The 13805-nt window shown below is 41.1% G+C and overlaps 1 protein-coding gene across 2 annotated transcripts in view; it reads right to left on the bottom strand.

Moving 5' to 3' along the window:
• FER (FER tyrosine kinase) overlaps nt 1-13805 on the bottom strand; it is a 137446-nt gene that overhangs the window by 69560 nt on the left and 54081 nt on the right. For both annotated transcript variants that reach the window (XM_054178126.1, XM_054178127.1), the window contains exon 9: nt 2996-3088. In XM_054178126.1, coding sequence (XP_054034101.1) covers nt 2996-3088 — 93 coding nt within the window. The remainder of the gene's footprint in view (nt 1-2995; nt 3089-13805) is intronic.

Below are 13805 nucleotides of genomic sequence, written 5' to 3' on the forward strand. Positions count from 1 at the left end.
CAACGACATTTCCACAAAGTATACTCTATTTACTTTTTCCTACCTTACATGAACTGTGATTTTTTTGTCACATAGTATGGGCAATCACTGTAGTGGTTTCTTTGAGGAAATAAACAGTAATTATTCATGTTTTGAGTGTTATTAAAACAGTACTATTTTTATAAACAAGTCTTCTGACGCCAATGTAATTTCGGTATGATACGTTAGTCATCCTAACTGGCTATGGAAGAAAACACCATTGAAAGGCCATAAAGAACAGTACAAATGCAAGATATGTAACTATTATAATATTGATTTCAACTCAGTTTACACTTCTCAGTGCTAATGTTTCCATTGCATTTTATAGTTACAATTAAGTAGTTTAAATACTAGAAAGGTTAGTTTTTAAGGAGAGTAAAGGAAAAAAAAATTAAATTTCCATCTCTTTTCTCCAAATGCTACTGAGTTTAAATATCATTAAACAACTTAATATTCCTAACTAGGTAACTGAAACAACCACTTTGCATTCTAGGCCTCAATGTTTTAAAAATTCCACTTTGGGGATGAGATCTCTTCCCCATTTGCATGTATACACAGAAGCAGTTAGTGACTCAACAGCTTAAGAAGTATTTTTCCAATATTTTTGTTAACTGGAACCTAGAAAAAAAAATCATACAGAACAAAAGGAACTAAGGAACTAACACTGCTGAATTTTTACTTTCCCCACCTCCCTTTTTTCTCCCCCTCCTTATTATCCTATAAACAATAACAAAGTAATTACACACAATATGCAACTATTCCCTCTAATTAAATACATGGCAGTATTTTAAAACAGCATGGCATTTAAACCAATATATGGCTTCACATAAAAGGCTACAGTGTATTTAAAACATGTAATATGGAACAGGCAGTTAATAATCACATTTTTAGGATCAGTTCATCTGTTCTGAGTAGCACCCTTATTACTTAGATTTTACTTTCTGGCTCAAGTGACAATTCTGATCTGATTTTCCCCCAAATATATTCCAAGCCTTCAGCAATTCTACCTACCACACATCTACCCAGAGGTTTAGACTAACTTCCATGGAATTAACAGCAATATAAATTGCAATGAACATCAAAATGAGGCATACATGTAATTTAAAATTATGTTCCAATTAAAGCAAATGAAAATTTTGAGATTGACTTCCACTAGCTTTATCTTAAATGTTTTATCTTGATTTTCCTTTTCTTTTTTCTCCTCTCTAAAGCAGTTTTAGGTAGTATTTTACTTTTTCACTTTTCTTTTTTCCCCCCAAAATTGTAAACCCATAGATGCAGGGAATGGTTTGGATTGGAAGGGTCCTTAAAGCTTGTCTAATTCCAAGGTCCCTGCTATAGGCAGGGACACCTCCTACTAGAGCAGGTTATCATACTAAGTTGTTTTTCATATACACATAGAAAAAGCCTAAGGCTATGTCTCACCTACATGAAGAACAAAGGTCACAGCAACATATATTTTAAGACAAAATACTGCATTTTTATATCAATTAAAAATCTGATAACCCAAAAATCACATAATGTGGAGATTTTGTTTCTATCCAGGGGTATTTTAATATTTTATCAAGGCTTTTTCTATAACTTTCCAAACATACTTTCATATGTGTCATGCAAAAAGTCTTCCTGTCCTAATTTAATCTCATGCATTTATCATATACGTATACATATACAATTTCTGTTATCTTTCACACATTCTGAATATTGTTTAGCTTAAATAAAGTTCACTAAATTCTTTAAAGGTGCAACCCTGCAACATAAAATAGAAGGTCCATTAATTCTAAAGTTTTCTAAAAATAGAATTTTGAGCTGATGTTTCAGATGACAAGATCACAATTAAAAGCCAGTTTTAAGAAAGTTTTTAAATTCTACCCAACTTTTCATTTTGTTGTTTTGTTTTGCGTGTATTATTGTTGTTGGGTTTGGTTGGTTGGTTAGGTTTTTTTGATTGGTTGGCTGGTTGGTATGGTTTGGTTTTATTTAGAATCATAGAATTGTTTCGGTTGGAAGTGATCTTCAAGCTCATTAAGTCAAGCCATGAACCCCGCACAGCCAAGGTTATGCTGTACTATGTTCTGCAATGTGCTGTGGTTACTAGAAATACCACAGCAAGTCTGACTGTCACGATTCAGTCTTCACTGACAACCACAAAAGTTTAGATGCTTAGGGCACACACAGGGAGTGTTTAAATTCTCTCCATCAACCATAAAAATAGTTATGGCAAATTATCTCAGTTGGCTGGTTGGTTTGGGGTGGGTTGTGTTTTGTTTTTCTGGGGTTCTTTATTGTGAGGTTTTGGATGGTTGCATGTTCCAGTCCAGGAAAACAGACAAGGAAGGTTTTGATGCAAAATGACAACTTCCTAAGTGGTGGTCAATTATTCTGAACAGTTGTGCAAACTTTTATATGAAAACAGAGATAATACAAAGGCAAAAGAAACAAGTACATTCATTCATCCTGAACAGCATCCAACTAAAAAAGATACTCAACACGTGCTTTAGGTGGAGATTGAAGAAAGATGTATGTCTAATAACTTAAATAGTACCAGTTACTGAGGCAGTAGTAATAGTAGAAATAACAATAGTAGCATGCTTATATAGTTGTGCCTTTTTTAAAAGTATGGGGAATATAATTACTGCATGCACGACCATTTGACCTGCTCCAGAATACCATAATACACTACATTTACAGTAAATCACTCACTGGGAAGAGCAGTCTTAAAAGTACAGCAATAATTTGCAAGCTGCAAAGAATACAGTTTCTCTTTTTTTCCGTAAAGTACAACACTTGTCATGGCATGCTATTATGCCACAATATTATCATGTCTGCTAATGAATCAGAATAGTGTTTTTATAGTATTATTCTAATGTATTTTTTGTCCATGTAGATGGAAATGTATGATGCTTCAGAAAAAAAACAACTACTCAAGACGTAGAAATAACTGAACATACTACAAATATATATTATTGATACTACTTACTGATGATGAACCCAACATTGATTTTGGAGACCTTATAATTCCAGCTATAGAATGACGTATAGTGTCAAATCTTGAGACTTTGTCCTTCTTGTCCTAGGAGAAAAAGCAGTACCTCCAGTGAAAACAAGCAAATTGGTATAATAATTGAGTTATGAGAGAACATAAAACATAGACTCTTAGACTTTAAATAGGGATTGAGCCTCTACTGACAGAAAGCAGTAAGTCAACATCATAAGGATTAATCTCACTCATACAAATTTAACTGCTGACGAATTATATGTCTGTAAATATTTTGTGCAATTATTTTAAGTATCACTATTGCTAATTATAGCAAGAACTGAAATTCTTTCATACCTAAAAAACAAAGAACATGACCATTAATTTCTGGCACTACTGTAAATCATAGGTGCAGTCACTGTCTACATGGACTTTAAATTCTGTAAGAAGGTGCTCTAACTGTAACATGAAAGCAGTGCTTCATGGAATCATATAATTACAGAACAGGGGTTGGAAGGGACCTCATCTAAGTCCAATCCCCCTGCTAATGCAGGTATGCCTAGATCAGGTTGCACAGGAATGCATCCAGAAAGGTTTTCAAACTCTTCAGAGAAGGACAGTCCACAACCTCTCTGAGCAGCCTGTGCCAGTGTTCCAGCACCCTCAAAGTAAAGAATTTTTTCATTAAGATCAAGTGAAACCTTCTATGTTCTGGTTTGCATCCAGTGCCCCTTCCCCTACAATTTCCACAGCTGATGACACCTTAGATACTTACAGGCATTCTCAGTCTTCTCCAGGCTAAAGAGCACCAGGTCTCTCAGTGTCTCCCCATAAAGATGCTCCACTCCCCTAATCTTTATTATGCCCCTCTGCTGGACTCTCTCCAATATTTCCCTGTCTCTCTTGAACTGTAGAGCCCAGAAGTGGACACAATACTCCAGGTGCAACCTCACCAGGTCAGAGTAGAGGGGCAGGTATTTCTCCACAGAGTTGCTTTCCACAGATGAATCCCTAACCAGTACTGATAGGTGGGGTTGTTCCTCCCCAGGTTCTGGACTATACACTTGCCTTTGTTGCCAAACTCTCCATCCTGTCCCAGGTCACGCAGCACAGCCTTCTAGGGTGTCAGCCACTCCTTCCAGTTTTGTACCACCAGAAAACTTGCTAAGTGTACATTCTGTTCCTTCATTTTGGTTACTGATGAATACATTGAACAAGACTGGACCTAGTACTGACCCCTGGGGAATACCTATAGTTTCAAGTCTCCAGCTAGACCCTGTACTATTGATCGCAACCCTCTGTACTCTGTCATTCAACCAGACAAGTGCAGGCAGACCACAAATTCACCATGAGCCAGCAATGCGCTCTGTTGGTCTGGAGGGGAAAAGAGACTCAGTTCTTTTGAATATTCCCATGTTATGAAATTAGAGGCACAAACAAGGCCAAAATATCAACAGCAAGGCTATTTATTAACAGAATAAAGTGGATGAAACAGAAGAAGGGAGAGAGAGAGGGAAAAAATAGAGAGAGGGAGAAGAGGGAGAGAGAAGAGGAAAGGAATTATATTACCACACCCCTCACCACCCAAGGGTGCTTCCACTTTGGCTTGGAGGAGATGTCATCCTTGTTGGCTGTGCTGTCCTCCACTGGAAGAGGGGAGGGACAGATCCCAAAGTCGAAGTCCTTTTCTGAGCAGCCTCTTCAGCTCCAGGAGCTGCAGCGGGCAGAACTTAGAACACGGAGAGAGGGTTCCTCCTGGTCTGGTGCTTCCAGGCTACATGGTGATGTCTTTTCTCCTGTGTTTGTCCTTTTCTCTCCTTGTATTTTCTTCTCTGTTTTTCTTCTCCTGAGCAGGCATTGCTCAGGTATTTTATACAGTTTTTAGTCACATTATTTTTAGGTATGTGCCCAAGTGGTGAATCCATTGTCCTTTTCACCATCCTCCCTTTCTGGGGTAGCTGATGGGTAGAGATGATCTTGTCTATGCACATTCCAAAGAATCTTTATCTACTGGCATCTGCTCACCAACAGCTCCCTTGACAGCTATTGTCTACATGAGGAGCAAAGGTGATTTTATCTTTCTTGATTCACACAGAGACGAGATTTAGTCTCTTACATGGCACTCCTGGCCAAAAAGGCCAATAGTATTCTAGGGTGAATGTGTCCATCAGATTGAGGGAGGTTCTCCTCCCTAGCTACTCTGTCCTGGTGAGGCTACACCTGGAGTATTGTGTCCTTCTCTACATACTTTCAAAACCTGCCTGGATGTGTTCCTATGCAACCTGATCAAGGTGCACCTGTGCTAGCAGGGGGGGTTGGACTAGATGACCTCCAGAGGTGCCTTTAGACCCCCACCATTCTGTCTCTGGTATTCTCTGATAAATTGAACTGCATGACATAAAAGCCCAAAAAAGCTTTTTAGCAGCATAAATCTGGAAAAAAAGGCTCCATGTTTGGTTTTACTAAAGAAGAAAACTATTCTATACTCTTAGGAAGCATCAAATAAAAGCCGTTACATGGAGACTCAGTAATCTGGATAGTGCACAGCAAAATGACAAGTGGCATCAAGAAAAATTCTAATTTGACATGAAGAAAAAATCCACAGTGAGGATGGTGCTCAAGTACTGAAGCAGGTTGTCCAGAGGGATTTCTGTCACTGGACCTGCTAGAAACCCAACTGAAGCAAGATACTGTGCAAGCTGATATAACATCAAAGATGATTTGGCTCTAAGAAAGATGCAGGACCGCAGAATTAACAACCTATCACCCAACACCATCTAATCAACTCAACCATGGTGCTAAGTGCCTCATCCAGTCTCTTTTCAAACACTTCCAGGGACAGTGACTCCAGCATCTCCTTGGGCAGCCCATTCCAATGGCAAATCATTCTTTCCATGAAGAATTTCTTCCTAACATCCAGCCTAAACCTCCCCTGGCATAGCTTGAGACTGTGTCCTCTTGTTCTGGTGCTGGTTGCCTGGGAGAAGAAACCAACCCCCACCTGGCTACAACCTCCTTTCAGGTAGTTGTAGGTGGCAGTAAGGTCTCCCCTGAGCCTCCTCTTCTCCAGGCTTAACAACCCCAGCTCCCTCAGCCTCTCCTCATAGGGCTTGTGCTCCAAACCCCTCCCCAGCTTTGTTGCCCTTCTCTGGACACATGTGAGCAATTCAACATCTTTCGTAAACTGAGGGGCCCAGAACTGGACACAGTACTCAAGGTATGGCCTGACCAGTGCTGAGATAGGGGCAGAATGAATTCCCTGCTCCTGCTGGCCACACTGTTTCTGATGAAGGCCAGGATGCCATTGGCTCATGTTCATCCTAATGACAACAAGTAGCCCCAGGTCCCTTTCTGCCTGGCCACTCTCCAGCCACACTGACCCCCGCCCGTAGCGCTGCATGCGATTGCTGTGGCCAGTGTGTAGAACCCGGCACTTAGACATGTTAAATCTCATACTGTTGTGTAGGAGAAGGCTATGTTTAGTCTCTGACTTAGAAAAGAACGTAAACATCTTGTAACTTAAGGAAGAAATTTGACATAATTTGGTTGGATGTGTTAAAATACTATTTTGTTATTTTAACCTATTGTATGCTTTAATTACATGCATGCCAGTAGAAAATAACCAATTAACATGTGACACCTATGATTTCAAAAAGAGTATATAACCCTGCTGTATAATGTAAGAAACACCTTTGCCTGCTAACATCCTGGCCTGGAGGCTGTGTTCAGGGTGATCGAACACCTGTACTACAACACCTGCCCAGTGAGGTCAAGTTTCTTTCCCTGGAGACTTTCAAAACCTGCCTGGAAGTTTTCATTAAGGGACAATCTATAAAGATCTCATATGGAGATCGTTTGTACTTAAAGAAACCTGATTCTAGGCAAAATGAGTAAATAAAGCAGTTGACAGTTAAGGTGCTAATCCCTTTTAGATATACTCCAACTTAATATCTGAAGTTCATTATAGTTGCATTTCATAGGAGTAGGACTTTATTTTTTTAATATATTATTTCTTGCAGTATGAAATAGAAATTACCTAAGAAAATCCCATATGAAACTTTTTATATGTAATCTCTTTCCACAGTACTGAGAAAGACAATATAAACACTTGTATAACTGCATTACTTGCAAAAGAATCACTGTAGTTAGTTCAGGTGCAAAGGGAAAAGGAACAAAGACTGGAGCAATGGCTGACTACACAGTAGCAAATAAATAGTATGAAACGGAAATCACCACTACTATTTTCTGTCTTTGCCTAGAACAACAAAACATATTTTAGAAAATATCTTTTCACAGTATTGAGAAAGGTAATATATAAAATTGCCCAGGGAGGTGGTGGGGTCAATGTCCCTAGAGGTGCTTAAGAAGAGACTGGATGAGGCACTTAGTGCCACGGTCTAGTTGATTGAATAGGGTTGGGTGATTGGTTGGACTTGATGATCTTGGAGGTCTCTTCCAACCTGGCTGATTTTATGATTCTGTGCTAGATTCTATGGTCCTGCTCTGTCAGGGGGGGTTGCACTCAATGATCTCTGGAGGTCCCTTCCAACCCCTAACATCCTGTGATCCTGTGGCAATCAATACTATAGCTGTCATCTGAAGTCTTCAAACTGAAATATGTTTTTAAACTGGGTATACACATGCACACTCACACACAGATTCAGTTTGCCATCTCCATTTCATGTTAAAAAAAACAAACAAACAACAAACTCAACTTAGGCTAGAAATAAAGTTCTTGATAAGGCAATGAAGGAAACACATTTCTTTTAGGTACACATAGGTTTTGCTCCATTACTAATATTTGAAAAATTTCATCTCTATTTGAGACTAATCATCGACTGATCAGTTTCCCTCCACCAAAGATGGACATTAATGTGGAAAATAAATCCATTTTTCCACAGAAAGTTTAAATACAGACAGTGATTTTGGTACTTGTTAACAAATTAAATATTCCATAATAGCACATCTGCAACTGAATTTTAAGTTTTTAGATGGACAGTAGATAGCTTAACATCTAACTCTTCAAACCAATAAATATTATTTAAGGATTGATAGATCTTCATTACAAGCACTGCCCCAATAAAGAGGCAGTCATCCCTGCTGACCTATGTTCCAGACAGCCATCAAAAAAAGGCAATTTTAACAGAGGAAAAATTTAGTGAAAGAAAGCTACATAAACTAATAATACAAAGCCACAGGTAAAGAACCCCTAGACTATATTTTGTGTAACGTATGAACAATTTTACACTACAGTTGGCGGAAGTAATAAAACAAGGCACAGCACAATGAACTCAGTAGATTAAGTAGATTAAAAAATAGGCATTTTTAATGTACTATTGAACATTAAAAGTGTTACACAAAAAAGGCCACAGAACTTCAATTCCTAATAACCTTTGCAATGGCCTATTGCTGAATTAAGGAAACAATAAAGATCACCTACAGCTACATCAATCATGTTGATGAATTTCTGGAGAGCAGTGTATATGCCATAAAGTGTCACCTGGAACTGGAAATCATCATTACTAACCACAATTTAAAATAATAGTAATAGCCTTGCCAGAAATAGATGTATACTTACATACCCTGCAGCCTAAAACATGCAAACTGTTCTCCTTTTCACGTTACTAATAAATGTTGTGATTATTTCAAACTTTAAGAATCCCAGATAGCGAGCCACGCCACATTTCAGCAAGGCATATTTTTTTAATCTTCTACTCCTAAGCTGCATAGGCAAAGATCCTCTGTCATCAGTATCCTGATGAAAACATGATCTCATACAGCAAATCTATGTCATAGTTTGAATGGAGGGGATTAGAAGTCAGCAAAGAGAAAAACTACAGCTATGAGCTACAAGCAGCTGAATTATTGCTGCCACAGATGCTAGCTCAAAAGATGCTCAAAAAAAGACAGGGAATACAGAGCAATGCCAATGAGGACAATTTGAGAATTTCTTCTTACTGAAAGTAAAGTTTCAAGAAGAAAGTTTGGGCAAGGGTACCTTCAAGTTTTCCCCTAACCTCAAAGTTCCTAGATGTTTGTGAAAATTTCAGTCTCCCCAACCACTATCTGAACTCACCAGAGGTACACTGTCTACAAGTTAATGATCATACTGACTAGTGTAAGGTAACACATGATGAAATCTGCCCTCTCCACACCACCACCCAAAAAGTGGCACGTCCTAATGAAGACTGCTCTTACAACTCATTGATTGGTTCTAACTGACTCATCATCTGGCTTAATGAAGCCACCCTGGCAAATGATGTGAAACAGCATTGCACGCGTTATGTGATCCAACAGGAAATAAAGTCTTTTTCTTCTCCTAATAAATAGCATTATTAAATATGGTCCGGTAACTGCATCCATTTCTGGAAAATCATATTGTGACAGGATGCATTTGTTTTATCACAGGAAAAGAAAGCTACATGGAGTCAAATCCAAACCCCAAATTTTGTCAAATGGGACACACAACCTTCTTATCTAGATACATATTTATATTACTCATAGTAAAGAATAAACTTAATCTTTCATAACCGGAAAGACTTTGTAGCAGATTACAGAGTAAAAAAATTTACTAATCAGGTATTTATTTAAAAAAACAGAATTTCAATTTTCTCATCTTTATATGAATGGCAGTGAGGTGGATTGGGAACTGGATGGATGACGAAGCACAGGAGGTTGATTAACAGTGCAGGGTCTGGTCAAAGGCCTGTGGCTAGTTGTGGGGATGGGAGAAGAAAAGAGTTCATTATTTCTACTTTTGAGCCTGTGACACAGTTTATCAATAAAGAAATAGACACCCTCACTACAAATAGGCCTTGAGAAGCACTAGGACAGAGAGGAGACAGATAACAGACATCTGGTGTTTTCTTCAGTTTTTGTCAGTAGTGCAAAAAGGTTTGAATTGCTCAGCCAATTGCTGTTCAGATAAGTTTTATCTTGCAAAGAACGGAAAAGTACTGCTAGAATCATGCTTGCTCTGTAGAAAGATATGTAAACCATGTATTCTCACAATAAAGGGGATCCTGCCTTTTCTCTGAGATATGCAGTGTCCAGGCCCCTCCTCTGAGTATGCTACAGTTAGTGGTGTTCCCGATGGGTCAGTACTGGGTCCAGTCTTGTTCCACATATTCATTTGTGAGTCCAGAATGAAGGAACAGAATGTGTGCTCAGCAAGGTCGCTGATGATACAGAACTTAGAAAAGTGGCTGACACGCCATAAGGCTGTGCTGTAATTCAGTAAGACCTGGACAGAATGGAAACTTGGGCAAAGGTGAATCTCATGAAGTTCAACAAAGGCAAGTGTAGAGTCCAGCACCTGAGGAGGAACAGCCCCCTGAATCAGTACAGCTTAGGTTTTGTGATGGTTTAGCCCACACACATTAAAACAAAAGCTCAGCTGAATGCAGTTGTGGAAGTGAAACAGAGCTGTATTTACAAGCAATGATGGAATGCAATGAATATATACAAAATAGTGTTTACAATATTATACAAACATTTACAAGAAGACAACAACACAGAAATCCTCCATGGGCAGGAGGATTCTGCCCTGCTTCCCCCCCCCAACTCCTCCCCTCCCTTTTTCCTCTAGAAGAAAAGAGAAAGGGAAAATACATTAAGGGAACTTCAGTAAGCTCAAAAGCGTGGTTAGAGAAAGCTAGTAATGCTTATCTTAAGTTATGCTGACAAGCAGCATCTCTTTGTCCAGGACAGCATGCATGCTGACAAGCAGCATCTCTTTGTCCAGGACAGCATGCATGCCAGCAGAAAGTGACAGAATGAGATTGAGAGAAAAGAAGGTGAGAGATATATTGCTATGGTACATCTCATATCCGACCAATGAAATTAGTTTAGATTTATCTTTGTTTTCCATTTTACACCCAAGTGTTTGCTCAGAATTTTTGTAAAGGCACAGCCTAAACTGTCATAATCCACCCCTTCCAAAAACTTTCATTGGCTGTTAGCACTGTCCATCTAATCTAAAACGGTATCTACAATTCGTAAGTAAACTTCACAGTCCATTCTGGCTGTCCTCAACTGTAAATTACTCAGAAGTTCAAGAAAACCAGGAAACAAGAAAAGACAAAACAGTTTGTCTTCATTGCAAACAAAGCGAAGCAAAAAGAATCAGGGACTCTCAGCTGATTTAAGGCTCTCAGGGTTCTCAGGGTTCATATACCATAGATTCTTCATGGATTCTTTTGTTGGGCACAATATATCTGTACACTCTGAAGTTAAACTGTCTCAGCTAAAGTTAAGATTTCTTTGTGGAATACACTGAATTTCACCATTCTCTTCCATTACCCATTAAGTGTGACCAGGACTTTCAGCAGAATCATAGAATCAACAGGGCTGGAAAAGACCGCAAACATCATCAAGTCTAACTTGTCACCCAAGACCTCAAGCCTACTAGACCATGGCATCAAGTGCCACAGTCCAATCCCCTCTAGAACACCTCCAGGGATGGCGACTCCACCACCTCCCTGGGCAGCCCATTCCAATGGGTAACAACTATCTCTCTGAAGAACTTTCTCCTCACCTTGAGCCTAAACCTCCCCTGGTGCAGCTTGAGACTGTGTCCACTCGTTCTGGTGCTGGTTGCTTGAAAGAAGAGACCAACCCCCTTCTGGCTACAATAACCCTTCAGGTAGTTGTAGACAGCAATAAGGTCTCCCCTGAGCCTCCTCTTCTCCAGGCTAACCAGCCCTCGGACAGGTTTGGCCTCACCTGAAGGAGAAAATACCCAAACAGTTTTGCCCAACAGATTCTTTTCTCTAACAGGAACTCTATCACCTTCTATCTTTCATAGCAAATCTGAATGTGCAGGTCCAGCTCGATTCACTGAACCTCTACTATTTACCAGCCAGGTTGCTTGTGCTAGATGCTTCTCCCAGTTTTTTAAAGATCCACCCCCCATGGCTTTAAGAGTGGTCTTCAGCAGACCATTGTAGCATTCAATCTTCCCTGCAGCTGGTGCGTAGTAGGGAATGTGGAATATCCGCTCAATGCCATGCTCTTTGGCCCCATTTTTTACAAGGTTGTTTTTGAGATGAGTTCTGCTGTCTGACTCAGTCCTCTCCGGAATTCTGTGTCTCCACAGGCTTTGTCTTTCCAGACCAAGGGCGGTGGTGTGTGCAGTTGCATGTGGAACTGGATAAGTTTCCAACCATCCAGTGTGTGGTGGTTTAGGCTGGGTGCTGGCCCCCCAATGTCTCTTCATGGGCCACACCTGGGAGGTCCCAAGGGGAGGGCCCAGCCCAAGGGGTGGTCACAAGAAACCAGGTATTACATCCCAATAATGCCCTGCTCCCCTATAATACATCAGCGCAGGGTCTTCACTTCCTCTTTCTTCCCTCGCTGCTGCTTAGGTAAAATGGTGTGAGCTGCCTCCCTTGGGCCTGCCCAGGCCCAAGGCTGGGTTGGGGGGGGAAGAGAAAGAGCCCTGGGTGGGGTTGGGTGTACCCCCAGGTGGGGATTGGACATTCTTGGGTATGTTCTGGGATCTCTCTGTTTTGTCACGGTGCTTGTGGTTCTCTGTAGAACTTTCATTGTTTGTTTTTTTTTCCCATTTAAACTTTCCACCATTTTTGCAATCCATTTGTCTGAGTCTTTTCTTTTGCCTGCAGTGGGAGAATTGGTCTCTCAAACCATGACAGTTAATGGCGTAGCCAAGCAGGATTTGGTTGCTGTGGCGAACTGCAGATTGGATTGCAAAAGATGGAGAGTTTAAAGTCAGATGTAGGGCATTGCTGGTTTGGAAGTCGGGGCTCAAGATTTCTTGCTGGGGCAACTGTGTGAACTCCTGTGGACTGCAGAAGGACACCTGGTGTGCGGCTGATGGCATGAAAGTCCCTCCTGTTGCTTGGGAACAGCGAGGGGTGGCTTTTTCTGTGACATTCTGCTCAGGGTAGCTTAAGAATGCTCAGGGTAGCCTAAGAAGGTGAGACCTGCTTTTTCCTCCTTGTTTTCTGTGGACCGATGAGCAGCAGGGAGCAGCGTGGAGGAAGGGCAACGGCAAGCAGAGCGAAGTCAGCCCGCTGCCGCTGGGGGGGAGGGGCACCCGCGGTGAGCGGACAAGTGATGGCTTCTGAAACCCGAGAAGGCAAGTGGGGACTTCAGCTGGAAAGCTGCTCTCGAAGGCTCTGAGAATACATCCATGGCTTTGACTGAAATAACCGTTTGGGTGCCCAAAGGGATGGAGGTGACTTTGATTTTGCATCACGGCGACAGAGACAGTGGGAGCCATGCCGGGCTGTGTTCAAACAGTGGCAGCAGCACCACCTGTGCTGGGCTGTGTTCAGGCAGTGGCGGCAGCTGTAAATCTTTCCCTGGTTTTTCGGATATGTTCCGAAAATGGCACCTAGCACCTTGCTCCACCTCCTCTCTTCTCAGTGAGTTGTGGTGCTGCCGCTCCCTCTTCCAGGGGAGGGCTGTGAACCGGATGTGGTCATGCCTTGGTACGCGAACGCCCACTGTGGGGGGCGATGACCTGCGATGTGCATTTGTGTAGCCTCAGACTGTGGCTGGAAGTGGTCGGCTGCAGCTCCCTGGATGGATGGAAAAAAGCGGTCGTGAAGCCTGACTACTCTGACTGGCTTGCCCCAGGGGTGGAAAAAGCCACTGAGTAAATGTAAATGCAAATAAAGGCTTGGCTGAGAAGTCGTGAGGTTCTTCCAGGTGACCAGGATGTCCCAACGAATCCATGAAGAATTCACACTGCAGAAGAATGACTGTGTCGCTGGGAGGTTCCATCATATGAAGAAGAAGAACTAGAATGGACTGATATTTGAGCATGAATGAGAGACAGTGTGGAAGG

This window comes from Dryobates pubescens, chromosome Z (assembly GCF_014839835.1).
Source record: "Dryobates pubescens isolate bDryPub1 chromosome Z, bDryPub1.pri, whole genome shotgun sequence".
In the NCBI taxonomy this organism is placed as follows: Eukaryota; Metazoa; Chordata; class Aves; order Piciformes; family Picidae; genus Dryobates; species Dryobates pubescens.